The 23741-nt window shown below is 36.1% G+C and overlaps 1 protein-coding gene across 1 annotated transcript in view; it reads left to right on the top strand.

The window, feature by feature from the left end:
• The window catches only part of adss2 (adenylosuccinate synthase 2), a 45706-nt gene that overhangs the window by 6878 nt on the left and 15087 nt on the right, over window positions 1-23741 (top strand). The window contains exons 2-8 of the mRNA XM_056470425.1: window positions 6917-7019; window positions 12555-12623; window positions 14484-14534; window positions 16652-16718; window positions 18111-18218; window positions 21578-21659; window positions 23618-23741. The exon at window positions 23618-23741 is cut by the window's right edge and continues 3 nt beyond it. Of these exons, the coding sequence (XP_056326400.1) occupies window positions 6917-7019; window positions 12555-12623; window positions 14484-14534; window positions 16652-16718; window positions 18111-18218; window positions 21578-21659; window positions 23618-23741 (604 nt within the window). The remainder of the gene's footprint in view (window positions 1-6916; window positions 7020-12554; window positions 12624-14483; window positions 14535-16651; window positions 16719-18110; window positions 18219-21577; window positions 21660-23617) is intronic.

Here is a 23741-nt window from a genome sequence, read left to right as displayed (position 1 = left end):
CTCCAAGTAAAAACCAATGTTAATTCAGGTTTTAGCATTATTTTTTCTTCTTTTTTTTGAGCCAGGTATGATTAGTTAAGGAAGAATGTTTTTTTTTTTATTATTTTCATTTAGTGTACATTAAAATTAAAATGATTAAAAAACTGAAATTTACTAAATTACATTACACAAAAAATAAATAGACACATAAGACAAGAAGTAAACCCGAAAACGAAGACAAAATTAAATAAATGAATGCATGAAAAATAATGAAAACAAATAAATAAATAAATTAATTCTAGAAATGACAACAGTTACTTATTATTAAAATTAAAATCGATTAGGTCATGTTTAGGGTTAGTACATGTAGTTCACATGCTTAAAAAGGTACTTATAGACAGTAGAATGCCTGTACAGGCACCACCACAATTAGTGTCTACTAATTGTATACAAATAATTATATCATATACACACATATTTAAACAAGTAACAGATTGCCTTAAACCATTTCATTTTAAAAGCTCATTATACTAGGACTGCATGATATTGAAAAAAAAATTAAGTTGCAAGATTTCGCTTTTTAGCGATATACATTGAAATATGAAATATACTTCTCCAGACGGATTGAATAACTATTTGTGAAGAATTCACTATTTCAGAATGGTTGGGCTGATTTTATTAATTGCGTAAATTATTATAATTGACTTTAAACTAGACTTTTAAGGGGGGGAAAGCAGAATTTTAAGTCTTAAAAGCAGTTGAACACAAATATTTTAAAATCTATTGTAAAAGGACACTTGGCAGTCTTCACTATAAAAATGAGATTTATTTCATTGTTCAAAGCTACAAATGCATGTTTCTTGTGCCTGAATGCTTTAAACTCACTAGATATGTTTAACACAGGGTGTCCGCGGGGTCTTAAAAAGTTCTAAAAGTATTTTCATGCTTTGTTTCTTCTGAGCTTATTTGAGTTCTGTTGCATGGTTGTGCTCCATTGATTTATTTAATTACAACTGTTTATTAACAACTGTTTATTAAGTTAAAGGTTTGATACTAATTAGAACTTGAAGGGGCGATAAGGTCTTAAAATATTCTGAGAAGGTCTTTAAAAAGTCTTTAAAAGGTATTGATGTAGCCAGTGGTACACCTGGCTTCATTTTGTCTTTAAAACGAACGCTACAGGGCAGTATGATGCCGCTGACAGCTTCTGTTCATTTTATCGATACCAACTGAACGCTTACCTCCATTCGGACGGCTTTTTCGGTGTTTGCTTTTTCAGTGGCTTTCCGCAAATATTGGCAGACTTGGGATGCGAAGGGAGTTGACCAAGATGACAGGGTTTGAGTCTGGCGAAGAACGATTTCAGAAACCAGGTAAAACGAAAGCAAAAAATAAATAAATGCATAAACATGGTGAAATCACGTGGCTGCCGCAGCTTTTCTTATTGCGCCCTTTGGTGGATTTACGCGAGAAGAGGACGCGTGAGAGAAATTTGTGATCATAAAAAAAGCATACACAGCAGCCCATGGTGGATTTGCAAAAACAAAAACTGTGAGCAGACATAACAAAGGTTCATATTTTGCTGTCCCCAGAAATATAGACCTGAGTACTAACCAATAAGCCTGGGTTGCTTAAATTTAAAGCAATATTTACTTTTTTTTGCTGCTAGTTATTATTTATTGTTACGTGCTAGCAAATGACATGATTGAAGTGTGCACAGCTATGAAATATTACTAGTATTTCTGACAGAATATTCAAGTTGCACAAATTATTTGTTACAAAACTTTCATTACATGAACCCAGTGTCGATATGCTGCTCAGAACAATGGGAGGTTTGAGTTCAGTCTTTGATTACAGCACTCAGGGCTCTTTGACTCAATAGCAACCTTGTAATAGGAGCCCATACAACACGTCCTGCAACACTTGTGGTTACCATGGGCATGAGAACATTGTAAATGGATCTAAAAAGGAGAGGCATCCACACACACACACACACACACACACTATAAAGTGAGACTGTCCAGAAATAACTCTGTCCTGTTCATTGCTGGATATAAGACTGATTTATTGAGCACGCTTTGTGACATGAGGTCATATTGTCTGAACAGCGACACATGTTGAGGACTCTAGAGGTATCTTAAGGATGGTAACAGTTGGTGTGCCAAATGTGTGCTTTAATTTGTAGTTTTTAGTCACGTGTTAACAAGGAAGCAATCAGTTTGCATTCTTTGTCATTGTTTAGCCAATTCAGGTATTACAGCAGTTGAACATGAAAGAAATGTAACAACAGAACAGGTGACTGAGAATCTACACATGTTCTTTCAGTTAAAAGATTAACGTTGTTGTGATTTTAGCCATAAATATTGGAATGCTGTAATTTCAGATGTATTTTTGATCTATTGTTGTCCGTTCTGTGGTATAGCAGAGAATTTGTATCACACAGAATGACTAAAATGCAACCCTAAAAAAGTAAAAAGGTTTTTAAGGTTATATTGCAGGCTATATAACATCACACCATGAGCTTGAGCTTGAGGAGAGTTAATCACATATACAAATTTTTCAAAATATCTTATATGTATGTAGGCTCCCATCACAAGTTGCCTAGATTTTGCGTTTTACAATTTTTAAAGAGCCCATATTATGGGTTTTTGAAAATGCCCTTCCATGTAGTGTGTAACACAGCTCTAAGTGAAGTGAAATATCCAGCTAAGGCTTAAATCTGTAAGTGTACAGTGTTTAAAACTATTGATTCATCTATAAAAGAGTCGACTCATAGTGCTTCAAACGAGTCGTCTTCATAACGAGTCATTAGGTGTTTCGTGATGACGCAGCTATGAAACACAAGTAGTTGCACGCGCAAACCCGGGAGATTTGAAACCTGCGGCCCCGCCCACTAACAGAAAAAAAGTCTCTCTCTCACACACACACACACAGAGAGACACCGGTCGAATGAAGTCACGCTGTGAAGATGGATTTTATTGACAGTCTAATCAAAGATGATATACAGCAATATAGCCCAGCCTTGAGCAGTTCGAGTGCTTCTGGAAATTACATGCTTAAAAAGAAGACTTCATCAGTTTGTTAAAGGAAGGATCAGTAAAGACTGTCTGAACATGGATCAGTGCATCATGAATCAGTTTCTTCCCCCATTTCACAAGTGTAAGTACGTGCAATTAAAACTGTTGCCTCGTTTACTCTATCTTGCACATTATGTATTTAGTTGTGTTTTGTTACTTGTAACCGTGTGTACTGGATCAGGTTAACTCTTTATATTCTCATATCGCGTGTAAAGCCACGTTGAAAATGTGACGCGTGCCACTTTGTTTACGGATCGTCAGCTGTTGCTACACGCATGCAACGGTCAAGTTTTAAAATAGTTCAGCTCAGTTTTCGAGGTGAGGTGTATAAATTGCACCCAGCAAGCTGAACTGGCGCTCTAGGCGTGTGTGTCGTGTCCTCGGGGAGGATTGTAATGTGTGTCATGTGTGTGTTTGTGTGTGTGTGTGCGTGTGTGTGTGTGTGTGTGTGTGTGTGTGCATGTGTGTGTGCGTGTGTGTGTGTGTGTCTCCTCTGAGGGTAATGTGTTATAGGGTGATATAACTGAGCGCCGCGGATATAACGGAGCGATTCGCGGATATAACTGAGCGCCGCCCCCTCTCTATTCTGCCGCTCTAGGTCTCCTCTATGGACGCGCCGGCCCTGTGTGTGCGTGCGTGCGTGCGTGCGTGCGTGCGTGTGTGCGTGTGTGTGTGTGTGTGTGTGTGTGTGTGTGTGTGTGTGTGTGTGTGTGTGTGAAAAGAGCAAGTAGACTGCGACGGGACGGGCTAGGAGATCTCCTCGCCAGTTCTTGGACTTTTTGCTTGATAAAATAGTTAGTCGTCATTATTGTCTAGTTTATCGTCTGTATTTACATTCACCCACTGGCAGCCAAAATCCACTATGAAGCGTGTATGCACTGTGACTACTTTTATATTGTTGATTATCTGCTGGGCATTTCACTCTGCCTCGCGCTGAAGCCTTGTCTGTGTCGACCAATCGCAGCAGGCTGTCATCGGTCCAATCAGCGCAGATTAGCTTCGCGCTGAGGAGGTGTTTGGGAACAAATGAATCGCTAAACGATTCATATGAGAGTCGCTGGGATAATTAGGTAAAAATAAATGCAGATTATAAGACCATGAAAGTGTTGTTTGACCTTGCATGCATATTAGATTGTTGTTGGAGACCCTTACAACCTAAATATGACCCTATTTCATGTATAATATGGGTTCTTTAAAATTGATTAATCCAATCTCTGGGTTTAGAGCACTTTTAGCTTAGAATAAATCATCGTATCCTATTAGACCAGGCATGTCCAAGCTCGGTCCTGGAGGGCCGGTGTTCTGCAAAGTTTAGTTCCAACCCCAATCAGACACATCTGGGCTAGCTAATCAAGCACTTACTAGGCTTTCTAGAAACATCCGTGCAGGTGTGTTGAGGCAAGTTGGAGCTAAAATCTGCAGGACACCGGCCCTCCAGGACCGAGTTTGGACACCCCTGTATTAGACCATTAGCATCTCTCTCAAAAATGTCAAAAAAGATTTTTGATAATTTTCTTGTTTAAAGCATGACTCTTCTGTAGTTACATAAGGTATTAAGGCAGATGGAAATGGTGTAATAATCAAGGAACTTATTAGATGCAATTATATTATGCAATGCTGTTACCTTGTACCTAGCTGGGGACTATACATGGTACAGAAGCAAAGTTCCTTGGTTATTATTACACCAGAAGAAGAGTATTGTGAAGAAAGCCCAGCAGAGACTGTACTTCCTTCGTCAGCTGAGGAAGTTCAACCTGCCACAGGAGCTGCTCGTACAGTTCTACTCAGCTGTCATCCAATCCATCCTCTGCACTTCAATCACCGTCTGGTTCGGCTCAGCTGCCAAAACTGACCTCCGTAGACTACAGCGAATAGTCCGGACTGCTGAACGAATCACTGGCACAACCCTTCCTACACTTCAAGAACTGTACTCTTCCAGAGTGAGTAAAAGGGCTCGCAAAATCACTCTGGACGCCTCACACCCAGCACACTACCTGTTCGAACTGTTACCGTCTGGTCGGCGCTTCAGAGCACCGAGCACAAAAACAGCCAGACACAGGAAAAGTTTCTTTCCTCAGGCTGTCTACCTTATGAACAGTTAAATATTCCCCTACTGTGCAATAAATATGTGCAATACTTTCTCATACGCACTTGTACACAGCACCTTATATCAATATACAATGCAATACTTTCTACATTCGCACTTGTACACAGCACCTTATAACCTGTATATTTATAACAATCTGTACATACAACTCACATCCAGGTTTCTTCACTAACCGCATCTGTTTAATGTTCATCATTTTTTATTATTATTATTTAATTTTTTCAGATTATTTTGTGTTGTCACATGTCACTTTATGTACACTGGAAGCTTCTGTAGCCAAAACAAATTCCTTGTGTGTGTGAAGCACACTTGGCAATAAAACCGATTCTGATTCTGATATTAAAAGGGTAAACTTGACTGTTTAATTTAACACAGGCTCATTGTGTAAATGTGCCCAGGATTACATTTTTGAGAACTGACAAACATGTGCTCACTGGTACATTTGGCTGCATTTTGTGTGTAAAACGAACGCTATGGCTGATACCACTGACTGCTTGTCTCTGTAGGGACAGCTTTTCCAGCATGACTGGTTTTCTTGGTTGCACGCCACAAACGGGATTAGACTTGAGATGCCGAAGCGGAAAGCATTGGGGTTTGAGTCAGGTGAAGCACCAGAAATCAAGTTAATCAAAACCCATTAAAGCAATATGAGATTGCGGTAGAATCACACGGACCACAATGGCTTTTATACTTGCTTTTGAAAACACTCTGTTGGGTTTAGGGAAGAGGGTGTGTGGATCAGTTAATATCAAGTTGATATATATGCACAACGAGAAGCCGACCAGCTTCTTTCATGGACACGCTTGAAAAGCATGAAAAGGAAAAGGACAGCTGCCCCTGATGGATTTTACGAGAAATGGCACGTACGACATTGTCAAAAATGTACACGGTGCCCTCTAGTACATATTGATTGGTTCTCAAAAATGTAGCATTGGGCACATGTTTCCAATGAGCCTGGGTTGGTTTAATTCTAGGTGACTTGTAAAAAGTATGGTGTTAAAAATTTATTTGATAGTTTGAGCACACTGGGAATTTAATTAAATTTAATTTAATTTAATTTAATTTAATTTAATTTAATTTAATTTAATTTAATTTAATTTAATTTAATTTAATTTAACTTAATTTATTTTATTTTATTTTATTTTATTTTATTTTATTTAATTTTATTTTATTTTATTTTATTTTATTTTATTTTATTTTTAATATAAATGCCCAGTGTGCCAAAACTATCAAATGATTTTTTTGGAAATGCATTTTTCGTTTTGTAATCTGATTTGTTCCACAAAATATCCCCCCAATGTTCATGCAGTAAATGTAAGTCTGTGGTTTCCACTTGAATATTGTCTAACTAAGTAATAGAGCTGTTCAATGTTAAACCCATACCGTACAACTGAAACTAGCATGGTTTACATGCTTCAAATTTTCCATTTCACAACTGCATGTCAAATCATGTCGATACCATACCATAGTAAACCTCAAAGACTTTTCTGAAGGAATACTTCATTCACAAAAACATACTGTCCTTCAGGAGTGCAAATTATTACTTTATGTCTTTGAGATCAAAATGCAGTATTGGAACTCCTTAATTTCCATTGTATTGACAAAAAGCACACGAAGACACATCTTTTATGTTTCATGAAATAAATACATTTTGAATGTTTTGAACATGAGGATGGATTTTAGTATTTGGGCAAGCTGTTTTTAGCCTAATAAGTTTGATTTCTCAAGCACTGAAAGTTCTTCTCTCTCGTAGGGAGGCAACAATGCAGGACACACAGTCGTGGTTGATTCAGTTGAATATGATTTCCACCTTCTACCCAGTGGGATTATCAACCCTAAGGTCACTGCTTTCATTGGTGAGTACAGAATATCCAATTACCTTCATTATCTTCCACCTTGTATTGAAATATGTCTCTTGTGACCACATGTGTTTGAATTTTGTAGAGACGCTTTCTTCCCTCTTATTTAGTCACTCTCTACATCCATTTCAAAACAATGTTCAGTATGATGCATGAGTATAATTTTTTTTTTCTCTGAAACCATTGGAGAGTTTCTGGAGAGGTTGAGAAGTTTTGGATCATTGTCTTGCTGAAATGTCCACCCGGGTTAATCACCCTGCTTTTGTAGATGTTAGACTGAAGCAGCGAATATTAATTTACAAGGACGATGGACAGAGGGTTGCTAAATAACTACTGAGAGATTTCAGATGCGGTCTGGGCTTTCACCGCCTTTCTACCCCTCCCTTTCTTCATGTGTTCAATACTTTTCCCTTTGTCATTTCATTTTATTACACATAACTTCATTTGTAAAGTAATTAGATTTGTTTTTTTTTGCATATATGCATTTCTTTGGTTGTTATCAACATTTGGTGAAAATTTCGAGTCAACAGCAGCCTAAGAAATATGTTTTCTGAGAAAAATGTTGAAAATGTTGTGTTCAGTGCTTGTTTTCCCAACTTTTATAATTATATATATTTTTCTGTACATATGTTTATACATACATGCATGTGTGTATTAATATACATTATATATATATATATATATATATATATATATATATATATATATATATATATATATATATATATATATATATATATATATATATATATATATATATTCATTATGTATATAAATACACACATGCATGAAATATATATGATATATATATATTTATATATATATATACACACACAGTACGCAAAATACAAACTTTTATTTTGTATGTGATAAGTTGTGATGAATCATTAAACAGCAGTACCATTGAATGAACAGTTCGTTACATGGATTTTGTACTTGCGATGAAACCATGGAACCAAACCATGTTCCAAAAGAATCACATTTTTAGGTCAGTAGGTGGCTTTATGGCCATTTGAAAGCATTCGACCACATGAGCGTGGACACCTCTCAAGCAATATGATCAAAGGCATTCACATTACATCTAGAAGTCAAAAGCTTTTTAGACCCCAGACCCAAAGTGTTTTAGACCCCATTTAGTGATCGAATTGGCAAAAATGCATCTTGATAACAGGTGTAAAATGGAGCCTTAAATAAGTTGTGCACACTCGCATGTATCCAGTTGAGCAGATTGCTGGTCCTTGCTTACAGTACAACACCACACCTTTCTGTAAGCGTGTCTGGACACCTGCCAGCCTATGCAGACTAATATAGCTGAGTGCAATCTATGCAGTTTATTTGCGAGGATCTAATTCTGCTAATGGCCACCATTGTGTTCTGGGCTTCTGATTCATATGGCAGCGCTGTAGATTAGTATGATCTGTTGGAAGTGCCCAAGGTTCATATTACAGAGCACTTTACCACTTTAGCCTAAATCATGCCTATTTTTTTTACCTGAGCACTAGCGGCTTTAAAATTATATGATGTGTACTATATATATATATATATATATATATATATATATATATATATATATATATATATATATTCACAAGTAGTCAACTCATGCACATTATGAAATCCAATGGATAACTCATACATGTTTGTTTGTACATGCATACCCATCCCAAATATATGTTCACTTTTCTTGGTAAACCCTTAAAAAAATTTGCTGACAAAATGTGGATAAACTAATTGCTGCAAATCAATCAATCAATCAATCAATCAATCAATCAATCAATCAATCAATCAATCAATCAATCAATCAATCAATCAATCAATCAATCAATCAATCAGAGATTACTGTATGACATGTGCATTTGTGAAGTTACAAAATTTATGTGGCTTATGTAAAGTTTGTTTATACTGTTCTGGTGTCCCACACAATTCCACTACATGGTATGCCATTGTTCATTTCAGTACAGCTTATATTTGGAGGATTTCCACTGCCTTCTGTACCTAGTAGCAAATAATCAAAGGCAATTTGTCATGTGCATTTTGTCAGTAAAGACAGTTCAATAAACCTCTAACACATGCATTCAGATGGAGCAGCGTTTACTACATGGTTACAGTTTATAGTTCAAAACAAGCTACATACAATTTGGTTTTAAAGGGCACCAATGATGAAAATCAACTTTTGTAAGCTGTTTGAACAGAACTGTGTGTAGGTATAGTGTGTCCACTATCATATTGGAGTGATATAAACACAACAAGTCACTTTTTAAAAATTACCTGACATTAAAATTGGATCCAAATTCCAGTAATTTCGAGGCCCACCGCAATGTGACATAGGAGTTTTCCTTACCCAACGAATTGATTGACAGATGCCATGTTTCTATAATAACATGTATGCACATGTCCACATAACTTTTTTTTGCAAAGAAACTGGGATTAAAATACCTGTTCCAACTCTTTTTACAAGTTTATGTTTAAAACAGAGCATATTTGTAATAAAGACAGTAAAATCGCTATAGGTAATTCTTAAATGCTATAATCACCACGGCCACATGGTGTCAGTAAATGCACATATATGTGTGTGTGTGTTTATACTGCAAATGGCATTTGTGTGTGACTCGTCGTTTCAGAAAGACTTGAATTAACTCCACCACAAATACATCAAATAAACTTAGTTGGTATTTTTGACTAATGAGCTGTATTTTAGCTTCATTCGTGTCTGTCTCTGTCACTGACGGCTGTTTATCTGATGTAATGCAGGAGAAGCAGACACGCACATTGGAACAGCTCATTTGCATTCAAAGCCACAGGCTACAAAAACACCTACACTGTACTCAGACACCATAATGGGCAGATTCTGGAGGCTATAATAAATAATCTGAAGGGTATTTTGAGCTGAAACTTTACAGACACATTCTGGAGACACCAAAGGCTTATCTTACATCTTGTAAAAGGGGTAAAATAGGTGCCCTTTAAACTCAAACTCGATAATAATCCGGCAATAATGGCGTTGTTTCTCAATAAACTGCAGTCCTGTCTCTGTGTAGTAAATGCTGCAAAGTATATTGGCACACATAACATATAACAAAGCTCATAACTTCAGTTAAGTGTTTGAATTAAATCCTAATGTGAGATGATTCTATAGTGGCGAGTCTGTGTTTATTAGTCTTGTTTAATCAATGAAATCAGTAAAATTTTCTGTTTACTCAACAACCACTTAGGGGTTTTCCTGGGTTTCTATGTGGGCATTTGGAGTTACTGTAAGAGCACCCTCTGGCCTTCGGAGGAAATATACTACAGATCACACTGTGCTTCCCTGACAAGATGTGCATGACACAAGATGATCCCAGCTTTGCTTAATCATGTTTGATTAATTGGTCAGCCGCAGTTCCTGGTACTTTTTTAGTGCAACCGCGGGTGAGGTTCCAAGAGAGCTGATCACCAGTTGGTCCGAGATAACGGTCACTTCCAGCGTCATTGGATTTGTGACACGAGACACCAAGCTATATTTAAGTAGGCACCAAATGCTATATTTAAAAAGTCAGCTGCAGCCATTTCTCATGAACACCTTTCCATCATTATAATTCATTGCCTTTGTGTTGTAGATTGGTTTGTTTTGCACATTTGTTTGTGTTGTGCTTACGAGGATGTCACGGCAATAACTATAACATGGCGCAACTATAGTGATAATCCCAACCACTTTAAGGGGCACTAAACGGCAGTGGAAATGCAAAATTGAGCTGAGTAAAACCGAACTGAAATACGCAGAGCTGAGCCAAACTGTACAATGGAAAAGTGACTTAAGTGAACTTTAGCATACATGTTTAAACAGAAGTATACAATGTATTTTCCGTATTAAACTTTTTCAATCTTTTCAATTGTTCAGCTATGATCATTCTGGAATTTGGTTGTTCCAAACCAGTTTGCACTTCTTTTTTCCAACACAAGCTCATTGTTAAAATGACCCCCGTATACGTACATTTCTGGAGAGCGTGAATTATGTAGCCTGAGCTACCTATGGCTGCATTTCATCTTTAAAACAAATGCAACGGGGCAGTATAACGCCGCAGAGGGCTTCTATTTCTTTTCGCGCTACCAGCTGACCGCTTATATTTCCGTTGTTACCAGTTTGCCCAGTAGCTCATCACGTATGAGAAGTTGACCACGATGACAGAGTTCGAGTCTAGTGAAGAACGATTCCAGAAAGTAGATAAAACAAAAATAAAATAAAGAAGTAAATAACAGGGTGAGAAGATTGGTAAGATCTGAAAACTTGGTAAAAATCAGGCGGCCGTGAGTTTTTTTTTTCTGGATTGCTTTTGAAAACACTGTTGCTTGGGTTTAGGGAAGGGGGTGGGTGAGGGTGGAGTCAGTCTGTCAGTCGACAGCGGCCTCTGGTGGATTTATGCGAGAACAGCAGGCGTGAATCGCACTCATTGTGCATATGAGTAAAACTCTGAGTAAAAGCTAGTTCTAGTTCTTTCAAAAATGAAATGAAGTTTTCTTTTAATTTACTCTGGCCATCTTATAGCATGCATTACTTTTTAAAAAGAGGCTCATGATAAGATATTGCGGTCTTATCATCCGCTTCGAGTGTTATCACTTGATTGAATGGACGTCATCAGTGGTTATCAGTTGAGAGATATGGACCAGTAGTGGCCTTCTAGCCTATTAGTAGGCTCGGAAAGCTTTTATCATCCATCCACAAGGTTAATCAGCTATACTAATAGAGAAGACTCCAGATTCAGATCTGTTTTTACATTACTGTGACTGTTGGGTTTAGGGTTGGGGTAGGGGTAGACGTTAATAAAACACAATTAATTGGATTAATTGGAGCCGTATGTGATTTATAGCTGATTAATCATGTGTATGGATGGTAATAGCCTTCTGAGCCTACTATTAGGCTGGTCTTATGAAGTGAAATGATTGGAAACTGAAGATTATTTACTTTTCTGTTTGTTTCCAGAGGTTGTGAAGAAAATGGAATATTGTTGTAAATAATACTCAGTTGCTTGCACAGACTGGTCGTTTTGGTTCATTATACCTCAGTCTATTCTCAGTTGTTTATGTATTTATTTTTTGCCTGTACGTGATTTTTGACTCTCAAAGTGTCAGTTTCCATTGACTTTTGCATTTCAGTATTCACCAAGGACCACAGTTTCAGCTAAAAGTCTTATTTAATTTTCTACAAAAAAAAAGCCAGTGGATGGCCTGAGGGAAAGTAAATGAACGTAAAAGTGTTAGTTTTTGATGGCATTATTCCTCTGAATGTTTTTCTTTGCATATTTATGAAGTTGATCGTGTTGATTGTACAATATATGCCCATCTGTGCATCTGTCGCCACTGAAACTGAACACAGTGTGACACGAGAAACAAGTTTCTGTCACAGTACAAAGTTCATAAATATTAATGACACGAGTTGTCAGTCGGTAAACACCTCACTGTAACATTCTAGCACATTATTTAACACTTCAAGGTTAAAAGCGCTCTGTATCCAGGTTGAATGTGATTTCATGTGAAAGCCTCCTCTTTTAATTGCAGGTAATGGTGTAGTCATTCACCTGCCGGGACTTTTCGAGGAGGCTGAGAAGAATGTGCGGAAAGGCAAAGGTTTGTGTTTTACTGTTTGTGCTCCAGATTGGGTATTTCAGTCGAATTAAGAAAGCCAGGATAACCGGAAAAGTGCAGCTTAACCTAGTTTAATCAGACTTGCAAGTTTGTTGATGCACACTATAAAAAATATTTGTAAATTAGCATTTTTTTCATATTTTGTGATTCATGTATTATATATTTTTTATTTTCTCCCATTTGTTTATGCTTTTGAATTGCATTATGGGACCTTGATCTTCCTTACAACAACTCTTAGCCTTGAAATGTTTAAAATAGCGTCTTTTTTTAAACATTTTTTATAATGTTGGTGTTGTATATTATTATACAAAAAGCCAGTAGATTTTCTGTTATTTTACAGACTTAAATATACAATATAAAAATATACATTAATTTCTTATATATTATATTATTTCAAACTAAAATGTCAAAATAGCGACTTTGTTAAACTGTAGATTTTCAACATCAAAAGTCGACAGAGCAGAAATAAGGTCCCATAATGCAAATCACATACGTGAGTAAACGAAAAACACTTGTGAATCACAAAAAATGGAAACTCTTATTCATTTTTCCTCGGCTTAGTCTCTATTTCAGAAGTCGCCACAGCGGAATGAACCACCAACTATTCCGGCATATGTTTTATGCATCGGATGCCCTTCCAACTATGGCCAATTTAGTTTATTCAATTCACCTGTACTGCACGTACAGCAAACTTCACAATGAAATGCCAACTGATCCAGCCGGTACTCAAACCAGCGACCTTCTTGCTGTGAGACGACAGTGCTAACCACTGCGCCACCGTGCTGCCAGAAACTGTTGGTTAACAGATATTTTTTACAGTGCAGGATGAGAACGTGCCACTATGTCAAGCTTGATGCAGATGGCCAGGATATGTGCACGTCTACATTATTCCTAAACAGACCACAGGATCAATCAAAGAATCAATGATTCAAATGTGGGTAAAACCTGATGTCAACCAATCAGGTGACGAGTTGAAAAACACCCCTCTCAAACACAGACCTGGAAACTCCCGTTGCTTTCTTCCAGCGACTTATGAGGAGGTGAAACATATTAGCAAATTAGCAAGTTGTTCATGTTGCGTTAAATGGGACCAGTGGACATTCATGTTACCCACTAAATTTAAGATGAATATTAATTGAAAACGCCCCTTATTTTAATACTTATATTTAATCTGTTTTGTTTATTTTATTGAATATTTAATCATCATCTATCTATTCTTTAATCTCTTTCATTTAAGGTTTTTAATTGATTTTATGTCTATAATAAGATCATCTTTTCACTCGTCGGTTTTATCTAAATATGACCATAAATGAACATTGAGCAGTCAACATTTGAAGTGGATCAAAAAGGTTTTTAAAAATTGTCATAAGAAAAGAATGGATGTTTTTCTGTCGTTTTGGGAAAACTTTGATGAAAAGTTTCAGTCCACTTCAAATGTTGATTACTGTATATACAATTATTGCTAATACATTTGAACATTGGTTATAATATTGATACATATTTTTAATATTCGTACATATTATTTAAATTAGAGAAGTTTCTATGTAAACGTCTAAGAACATGGAGTGACTGTAAAACACGTTAATTTCTAGTAGCATTGACAGTGAAACTAACAAATAAATCACTGGGATTAATCTTAGCTTGGTTGTTATCCTGAAGAAAGGTCTGCTCTGCAAATAATACATCTGTGTAGTAACTTATTCATTCATTCATTTTCTTTTCGGCTTAGTCCCTTTATTAATCTTGGGTCGCCACAACAGAATGAACTGCCAACTTATCCAGCATATGTTTTACACAGCGTACAGAGTTTTGACAGGAGGTTAACACTGGGTTTGTTCACAGGTCTTGAAGGCTGGGAGAGCAGACTCATCATCTCTGATCGAGCACACATCGGTAAGCTCCCATGACTAATAAACACCACAATATTGCAGCATTACATTCATAGCTACAAACTTTGGCTTTGTTGGGGTGTAAAGAGCTTGCTGATTATATTTCTTGCTAAATGATACCATCATCCAATACAGACAAAAGTACACACATTGGGGTTCTGGATTGTGAGATGTTTCAGAAGTTCAAGAGTTGTTCTGTTCATAGACATGTTTATAACACGTAGAAGCCACATTTGACCACTTTAAATGCAACTGCTATCTTGGAACAATCAATGCTATAAATCATAGTAAAAATGTACTCAATCAAAACAAAAACAGCATGATTTAAATAACAGAAACGAGTATATAGATGTGTATAGCGGTTAAAGAGCCTTCTCTTATTCTTTTTCAAATATTTCCCAATAATGTTTAACAGAGCAAGCATATTTTCACACTATGTCCTATGTTTTTTCTTCGGAATTTTTTTTTTGCCACAGAACAAACCACTGTTATACACTAACTTGCCTAGTTAACCTAATAAGCCTTTAACTTGAATACTATAAACACATAATAGAGTTGGCATTGTTACAGTGGTTGCAAGACATTGTATTGATACTTCAATATTCTGGGGTAACACTTTACAGTAAGGTTGCATTAGTTAATATATTTACTAACATGAACAAACACCGAAGAATAAATTTATCACAATATTGGTTCATGTTAGTTCATGTAAATAAAGTTATTCATTGTTAGTTCATGTTAACTCGTGGTGAATTAACTAATGTTAATGATCATGAATTTGGATGTTAATAATGCATTAGTAAATACTGAACTAGATTAATACCTGCTGTACAAGTATTGTTCATTATTACTTTATGTTAGTAAATACATTAACTGGCATCGACTAATGAAACCAACAAAGTCTCATTCTGAAAATGTAGCCTTATATACATTTCTGGAGATTGCGAATTATGTAGCCAAAGGAACGCAGGGCTGGATTTCATCTTTAAAATGAATGCTACGGGGCCGTACAAGCTGACTGCTTACCCCCATATGGACGGCTTTTCTGCTGTTACCATTTTGTCCAGTGGCTTGCTTGGTACGTCGACAAACTTGAGAGCTGAGTTGACCACTATGATGGGGTTCGAGTCCAGTGATCCGGGTCAATTGTTGCTTTGAGAACACTATTGGTTGGGTTTAGGGAAGGAGGAGGGTGGGTCAGTCGATCAATCAGTCAGTCAGTCTGTCAACTGCAGACTCTGGTGGATTTACGCGAGAAGAGCAGACACAAATGGCACTTGTGAGAGAAATTTGAGATTTAACAGCAGCAAAAAAAAAAACCCTGCAAAAAATGTACCTCCTGGGATGTATTTGGCGCTCTTCAGAAATGAATACAGGGGTACGTAATCAGAATTAGCCTGGGTTGCATGAAACCTTATTGTAAAGTGTTACCCATTCCGGTAAGGTTTGTTTTTTGGTACAACTTGTACATAGTAGGACATTTTTAAAAACACTTTCTTTGGGATTTGCAAAGTAAATCTGCAAGCCATGACACTGAAGTACAACTGCTAGCCATGACACTGTCATAATATTTGTAAAACAGATATGCTGCTGTATGTGTGTTTTTCTTTTTTTGTATTTGAGACGCATTGTTTTCTGACCAAACTCCAGCTCCTTTCTTATCTAGTATGTAAACATGTAATTTCCGACTAGTAGTTTGATCTGTGCATCGTTTCTAAGAGGCAAAAAACAAGGTGTTCATTTTCAATTAATGTATTACAAGCACTGCTATTTTCTTTAAGATCTGCATTCTCCAATTAATGCATTGAAATTTTGATTGATGCATCAATGCCGTTTTTACTCCCCTGCTTTTTATGTTTGTTTTGTTTAGTTTTCGGTAGAAGCGTACCATTCTCTAATACCACATAATTAAAGACTCTTTAAAATCTAAACGAGCAGCGTATCCGAATCCATTGAGATGAATGGTGTTTGTCTGAATGATCGTTCCTTTAGTGTACGGTTGTAACTGTAGACTCTCAGCCGGAGCCGCTGTAGTCAACACGAGTGTTGTGATGGTGATCTGCTTTCTTTGGCTCCAGCACACTAGTGCTCACTGTAATCTATACACTCTCCTGCCTCCAGTGTTTGATTTCCATCAAGCTGTGGATGGAGTCCAGGAACAGGAGAGGCAACAGCAAGCTGGCAAAAAGTAAAAACCCCGCTTTATGCACACGCATACAACATGTTATGACATGAGTTCATAACAAAAGAAGAAATGCTTTGAGAGTGTTGTGTAATTGAGCCTTTTCTAAATAATAGTTGCTTGAACGTTTATCCGTATTTTTGCATTTGTTTAATATTGTTTATGATTTTTATAAGTGTTTTTGGTGAAATATGAAATAATTTGTTTTTTTATGTTTTGCAAAAAAAGAAAAATATTTTACAATCATTAAACTGTACAATAATGAATATTAAAATGAATTATGAACTATAATTTTAGCGTGAATTTGTTACAAATACAAACGAATGTATACAAATAAATACAAATATTAAAACATGTATCTATTTAAATGTAGTGTACAAATAATGATTCATTTAGTGGCTTTTAATGTAAGCATCATTCATTTGAAGCTTTAAAAAAAGTCTTTGCTCTCACTTTTGATGAATGTTCTGCCTCTTTACTGAAAAAATATCATTTTATTCATGTAAAGAAAAATTGTGTCCAAAAATACTAATTAATTGTCTTTTTAAAGCATTATACTTTGCCACTATCCTTCAAAGCATAAGGCATTTTTAGGTTTAAAATGTTTAATAATTTAAAATACTATTAAATTGAGTATGTTGACTACTGTCATTTATTTTAATAATTTAATAAGTACAGGTCAACATAATATGTTATTTCCTTATTACATAAATAAATCTGTTATACCAAAGAGGCCTGGGCCGGTATAAGTTTCTGACAGTATGATAACCTTGGGTAAAAATATTAAGGTTTCATGGTATTGTGATTACTACTCTAAAATAAGTTCTTTTTAAATGTCTGGGTAAAAATACAAAAAAACCTTTTCCCCATTGAACAAAATACATTTTATTTTAGGAAACATTTCAAATATTTTGAAACAGTAAACATGTCAGGCTAAATAATTCAAATAAATCATTGACTTCTGCTGTCTTCTTTAGTTTCAAAAGCCCAGATTTCTTTACAACACATCAAAAAAACGTACGAATATCTTAGGAACAGTATAACATCAATTTTTAGCGGTTTAAAAACTTTTCCAAACCACGAAAAACCTTGAAACCAGTTATCATCCCATGCCTAATGCCAAATGGCTTCACCCATATTTTGACATTTAATTTTTACAAAAGTTACTTGCATAAGCTTTCTGTGTATATAAAATCACATTTGTAAATCTAATTTGATGCAGGCAAGTTTAATAAATGCAATACATGCTCCTGTTCTCTGTTTTGAATCACTTTGTGGTCCCCAAAAAAGCTTTCAGACTGCTTTTACTTCTAAATCCATTATGGAGAGGCAGTCTGTGTATGTAACGCATGCAAATTTCACTCACAAGTCTCACCTTGTTTCTGTTTCTCCACCTAGTTTAGGAACGACTAAAAAGGGAATTGGCCCTGTGTATTCAGCTAAAGCAGCACGCAGCGGCCTGAGGATCTGTGACCTGCTGGCTGACTTTCAGGAGTTTTCTGAGAGGTCAGATATTGAATACCTGCTCATCTCAACTATTTTACCCATTCAGTTTTATACAATAGGCTATGTCAATCCTCAGTCTCTTAAAAAAAGGCTGTGTTTACACTAGCATGTTTTCAGTTTAATAACACAGGGTTTTAACACCTTCAACTTGCACTCTCCAAACAAAAAAGAAAATTTGTCTATTCCATTGCTTAAATTGTTCCTAAGTTAATTTTGAGTTTTTATTTTTAAAGATAGTTTATAAACAAAAGGTCAACCAATCGGTTACTGTATGATGCCTGATAAAGATTTAAAGTGAAAATGATTCCTTTTCATATACTGGTGTTTCCAGAACATTTAAAAAAAGATCTCCATCCACACTACATGACTGAAAATGCAAGTCAGCTTGAAGTTAAAGCAAGCCTGCTACTAGAAGCTAAAAACAGCTATAAATACATTATGCAAAACATACGTATAGACTATTATTAAATCAAACATAAATTATAATGGTTAAAAAGTAATGACTAAGTTGTCAGTAAATTCTTCAAATGGAAGCTGTATTCAGAACAGAACAACATAAAATATGAAAATATTTATATAAAATTAATAGATAAAAAACAATATTATAATTGCATTCGTTAAAAACAAAATTTAACCTTAAAAAAGGTCATCATTTGGAATGAATACATGTTTTTTTTTCTTCTTCATAAATGCTTAGCAGCTAAATTCTACATTGTAAATATTTTGAGGTTTGAAATCTATTTATTTAACAGAGACAATGCTCATTAATCAACAGTAAAACTGTAAATAAGCCAGAGTTAGCCACAGGGCTCATTTTCATCTGTAGCCCCCTGCCAGATTTTAAAAGGCAACCTAAAATCAAAAAACACATCATCACACATACAATAACAGTAAGGTTACATACAACAAAAGGATAAAACATATAAGAATTTCTTAAAATGTTATACAAAAGAATTACACATGATTACAAAACTTGATTTGTTTTTAACCATTTCTTTAACGTGTATTTAAATGTTGAATAATTTGTAACACCCCTTAAATCAATTGGAGGTCCGTTCCAGAAATGACTGGCTCTAACTGAGAAGACTGACCGAGCAAAAGTTGTACGTCTAAACTGCACAGCACAGTCTCCTAGATCGTGTTGCGTGACCATTATTATTCTTGTGTGTCACAAACTCACATAATGGAGGTGGAGCATATCCATTTAAAATTTTAAAAATCATACAAGCATCAGCCAAATATTTCACATTATCAAAGCTCAATAAATAGTATTTTTGTATTATATTACAATGATGATACCTAATAGACTTCTGATCAAATACTTTCAGTGCATGTTTATAAAGTGATTCAACTGATTTTAAAACTGTTTTACTGGTGTGTGACCAACTAGCAGTGGTGTAAAGTAACTAGTTACAAATACTCAAATTACTGTAATGGAGTAGTTTTTCTCAGGAATTGTAATTTACGAAGTAGTTTTTAAAATGTGTACTTTTACTTTCCCTTGAGTACATTTTTAGTGCTGTATCGGTACTTTTACTCCACTACTTTCCTTCAACCTGCAGTCACTACTTTATTTGTTCTTGTCTAAGGTGATTTGAAAAATCAGTCCTGTGATTCCTGTCCAATCAAATCGCACATAGAAGATAAATCACATCATAATGAACTACCTCAAGACACGGGCAATTTATAATCGCAGCAAACTGTTTGGAAACATTAAAAGAGTCCAAGATGTCCAAACTCTTTACACACATTGACCCAGAGACTGTTTAGAAGCATGTCACTGATGAGAAGATGACGGATGTTTACTGTAGGATGACCAAAACGGCCTAAACACCCAACAGGCACAAGACGTCAACATGACGTCAGATTGACATTGCAATTTGTTTAGAAATGAAAATCAGGTTTACATCAGAACCCAACGTCAGGCCGACGCCAATGTTCAACCTGAAATCAACCAAATATCAATGTCTAATGATGTTACAGCTTGACGCTGTGTGGACGTTACCACTATGACGTCATGTTGATTTTTGGTTGCCATACCTGACAAATAAATGTCAGTATTTGACGTCAATATGACATTGGTTTAAGATGTTGGCTCGATGTTGAGTTTTAGTCACTTTCTAACACAACCTAAAATCAAACAAATATCATCATTTGAAGTCGTCATTGAACATCAAAATAACATTGTCCTTAGACGCTGGCTAGACATTGAATTTTCATAACCTAAATCTAACCTAATATTAATGTATTATGTAAATATACATTAATGTAATATAAATATTAATGAGTGTAATTCACTCATGTTTCGGGATCAATGTAAAACATCATCATTTGATGGCACAAACTGTATGACTGACCGTTTGAATTGTGCAGTATAACTTTTTATGTTCGCCTGACTGCATGCAGTTAGTTTGTATTTAATTGTGTAAACTCAGAATAACATTGTGACATTGCAAAAAGCAAAGAAAACACACAGGATGCCCTTACTACTGTATCAGTTACTTTGAATTTGAGGCGAAAGTGTCAAAAAATGTACAAAACTCAGCCTTCAAAATCAAAAGCCTGTTTCTGTATCCAAAACCACCCCCTGTACCCTTAAATAGTGTACTATCTGTGGGAGAAATCATTTCTAGTGTTGTCTGAAACCATAATGGACATCTTGAAGTGCACTCAATCAATCCGACAATGCACTGCAATAACGAGTGTACAACTGATATACACTCAACAGCTATAAAAAATCCCCATAATGCACTGAGAGAGTTCACACACTGAATGAACTTCCGTGTCTGACCACAAGATGGCAACTAAAGCACAATCCAATTGGTGTAAATCTCAAAATAAAATGTTTTTAAATTAAGGTTTGGATACATGACCGAAATCAAATGTCTTTGTTTCATTACTAGTAAATTAGTAAAGTGTTTAATAGCTACGTATAACAGGGGCTGACCAAGAAGTTCAAACAGCAAAACACCAAACTGCATTCCTTCCGGTATTCATTCACTCTCTCATGTAAACTATATAAGTGGACTAATGTAGGGAATAGTGAATGAGGGTATAGCATGTATATAATTATGTATATATCGTATATATTTTGGATACAGTATGTGTTTTGGTCCGAGTTTTCAAATTAAAACAGGGTCTACAGCGTTTCCAAACATCTTCGTTTTTTGAGATTAAAATCTCCAGAGTGGATGCCAGAAGTAACCATTGAAAACTTTATGTGTCTTAAAACGAAAACACACTTGTGTAAGCGTAAACTCAATCCAGTTTTCAATTCATACCAATATCAATGGAAGAACATCTGATTGAACTAGTAGCCTGTCAGAATCAGCTGACCAGTGTCATGTCTTTTTCCACAGATTTAAACATTTGGCTTCGCAGTATAAGTCTATGTACCCTTCACTAGAGATTGATGTGGACGGGGAACTGGAGAAACTCAAGGTGAGCAGTTCAGATGTCACATGACTTCACACCAGTTAAAACCACCGCTTAGAGATTTTATGAGACCCCGATAAGAGGTACAGTTGAGATTTATTGTAAAGTTGGTAGAGATTAGGCTTGTGCCGGTATTCGGTAATGCGATAAATCACGGTAATGAATATGCACGATATTGTTATCGCGGGCACTTCAAAATATCGTGAAAAATAATAGATCCGAATTTATATTCTTAGAACGCGCCTTAGCTTATTTTCCATCAACCGCTTGAAGAAACACTGCGTATATGCTGCGCAGAACTGATGCGCACTCTGATGTAAACAATCCCCACATGTAGAAGCCCTGTGTGCCACCGCTGCCACCGCACTATAATCCTCACACGCAGGGGTGGATTTGCCATCTGGCAGACCGGGCACTTTCCCGGTGGGCCGACGTACTTTTTGGGCCGGGCTGATCATCGTCTTATGATCTGATCGGCCCATAAAAGGCTTAGCAGCCTATCGTTTTTTTTCTGCCTTATTGATTGACGCTGCTGTGATCTGTGACTCTCTGAAAGTAGATGCTTTTTTTCCCGGACAGATAGACCGGGCCGGTCCATGTGACACTGTGCAGCCCATTGGCTCTTTTCGGTATTGACATTGGGCTGGCCCAATCACAAACTCCTATTTTGGACTCCGTGTGAGCGTGCGTCGTCTGTGTGTATTTGTCAAAATAGTCGAGAGTCAGAGAGAAGAAACGCAAGGGAGGCGCAGAGAAATCGCGGGAAATACACCGGCGTTTCATTTAGCGATTCTGAAAAGTTCTCTGTTCAGTCTAGTACACGGCTAAAAACGCAAATCACGTGACCACACACTCTCTGCCCAGAGCTGCAGCCACTAGTTCAGCGGGTGAGCATAAACCCCAGGTCAGAGTATAGTGCATGTCAGACAGTTCATCTGCTGGATGATCTCATCTCACTATAGTTGTTAAACGTGATATTGAATTCATCTTGTTGTCTCTATCTAACAATTCTTATGTCTTTTGAATCACTTGTTCTCAGTTAACTGTTTTGGCTGAGTGCAAAGATAAGCTAATATATTAATTTATGTAACCACATACACTGATTCTGCACATTGACTGATTGCTTACCTTTATCGTTTAAATTTAATGTACGTTATACTGTTATAATGGCCATTATTGGTTATTAAAACTGATATTCTGCAAAAGAGACAGGGTAAATCAAATATCAAAATGAAACAAATTTGACTTATATTATGTTTTCATTGTTTAGATAGTGAAACAGCAAGCAGGATGAGGTGAAAGAGGTTAAAATGTAACACTGTTCCCTTTGAAGATTAACCCATGCATTAGCAGGCAGTTTTTGTTATGTTTATTATTGAATATAGGCTGAGTGAATAGTGTATTGAATAAGCTAAATTGGCTGTAGTGTATGAGTGTGTCTGAATGAGTGTGTATGGGTGATTTCCAATATTGGGTTGTGGCTGGAAAGGCATCTGCTGCATAAAACATGCTGGAATAGTTGGCAGTTCATTCTACGATTGCTGATCGAAGACGGTTTCCCTTTGCACATTCACTTTGATATAATTGCTCAAGTTTACTTTTATATTGTGTATTGTTTTATTTAGATTTATTTGTATTTAAATGTTTAAAGTACTTTTAGTTAATTAAAAAGTTATTAAAGTTACTAAGTTGACGAAACTGAAGTTTTTTGTGTTTTTTTTACCTGTTTCTCTAGTAAAATTACAATATCGTGATAATACCGTATACCGTGATAAAAGCTCAATCAATTAATCGCAGCATGAAAATGTGATACCGGCACATGCCTAGTAGAGATGCTCGAGCACAAGATCATATGTCATATCAGTTATTATTATACTACAAGATTTTGAACTATGTTTATGCAGTAATATACCAATAACATAATATGACGTTATTGACATTTAGTGGTCAACTGTTTCTTGCAGTCATATGTAGACAGGATAAAGCCTATGGTGAGAGATGGAGTCTTCTTCATGTATGAGGCGCTGCACGGAGATCCCAAAAGGATCTTGGTAGAAGGTGCCAACGCTGCCTTGCTGGACATTGACT

Source organism: Danio aesculapii, chromosome 13 (assembly GCF_903798145.1).
Source record: "Danio aesculapii chromosome 13, fDanAes4.1, whole genome shotgun sequence".
In the NCBI taxonomy this organism is placed as follows: Eukaryota; Metazoa; Chordata; class Actinopteri; order Cypriniformes; family Danionidae; genus Danio; species Danio aesculapii.
Note: the sequence above shows the minus strand (reverse complement) of the source record. Positions and strands in the feature narration are given on the sequence as shown.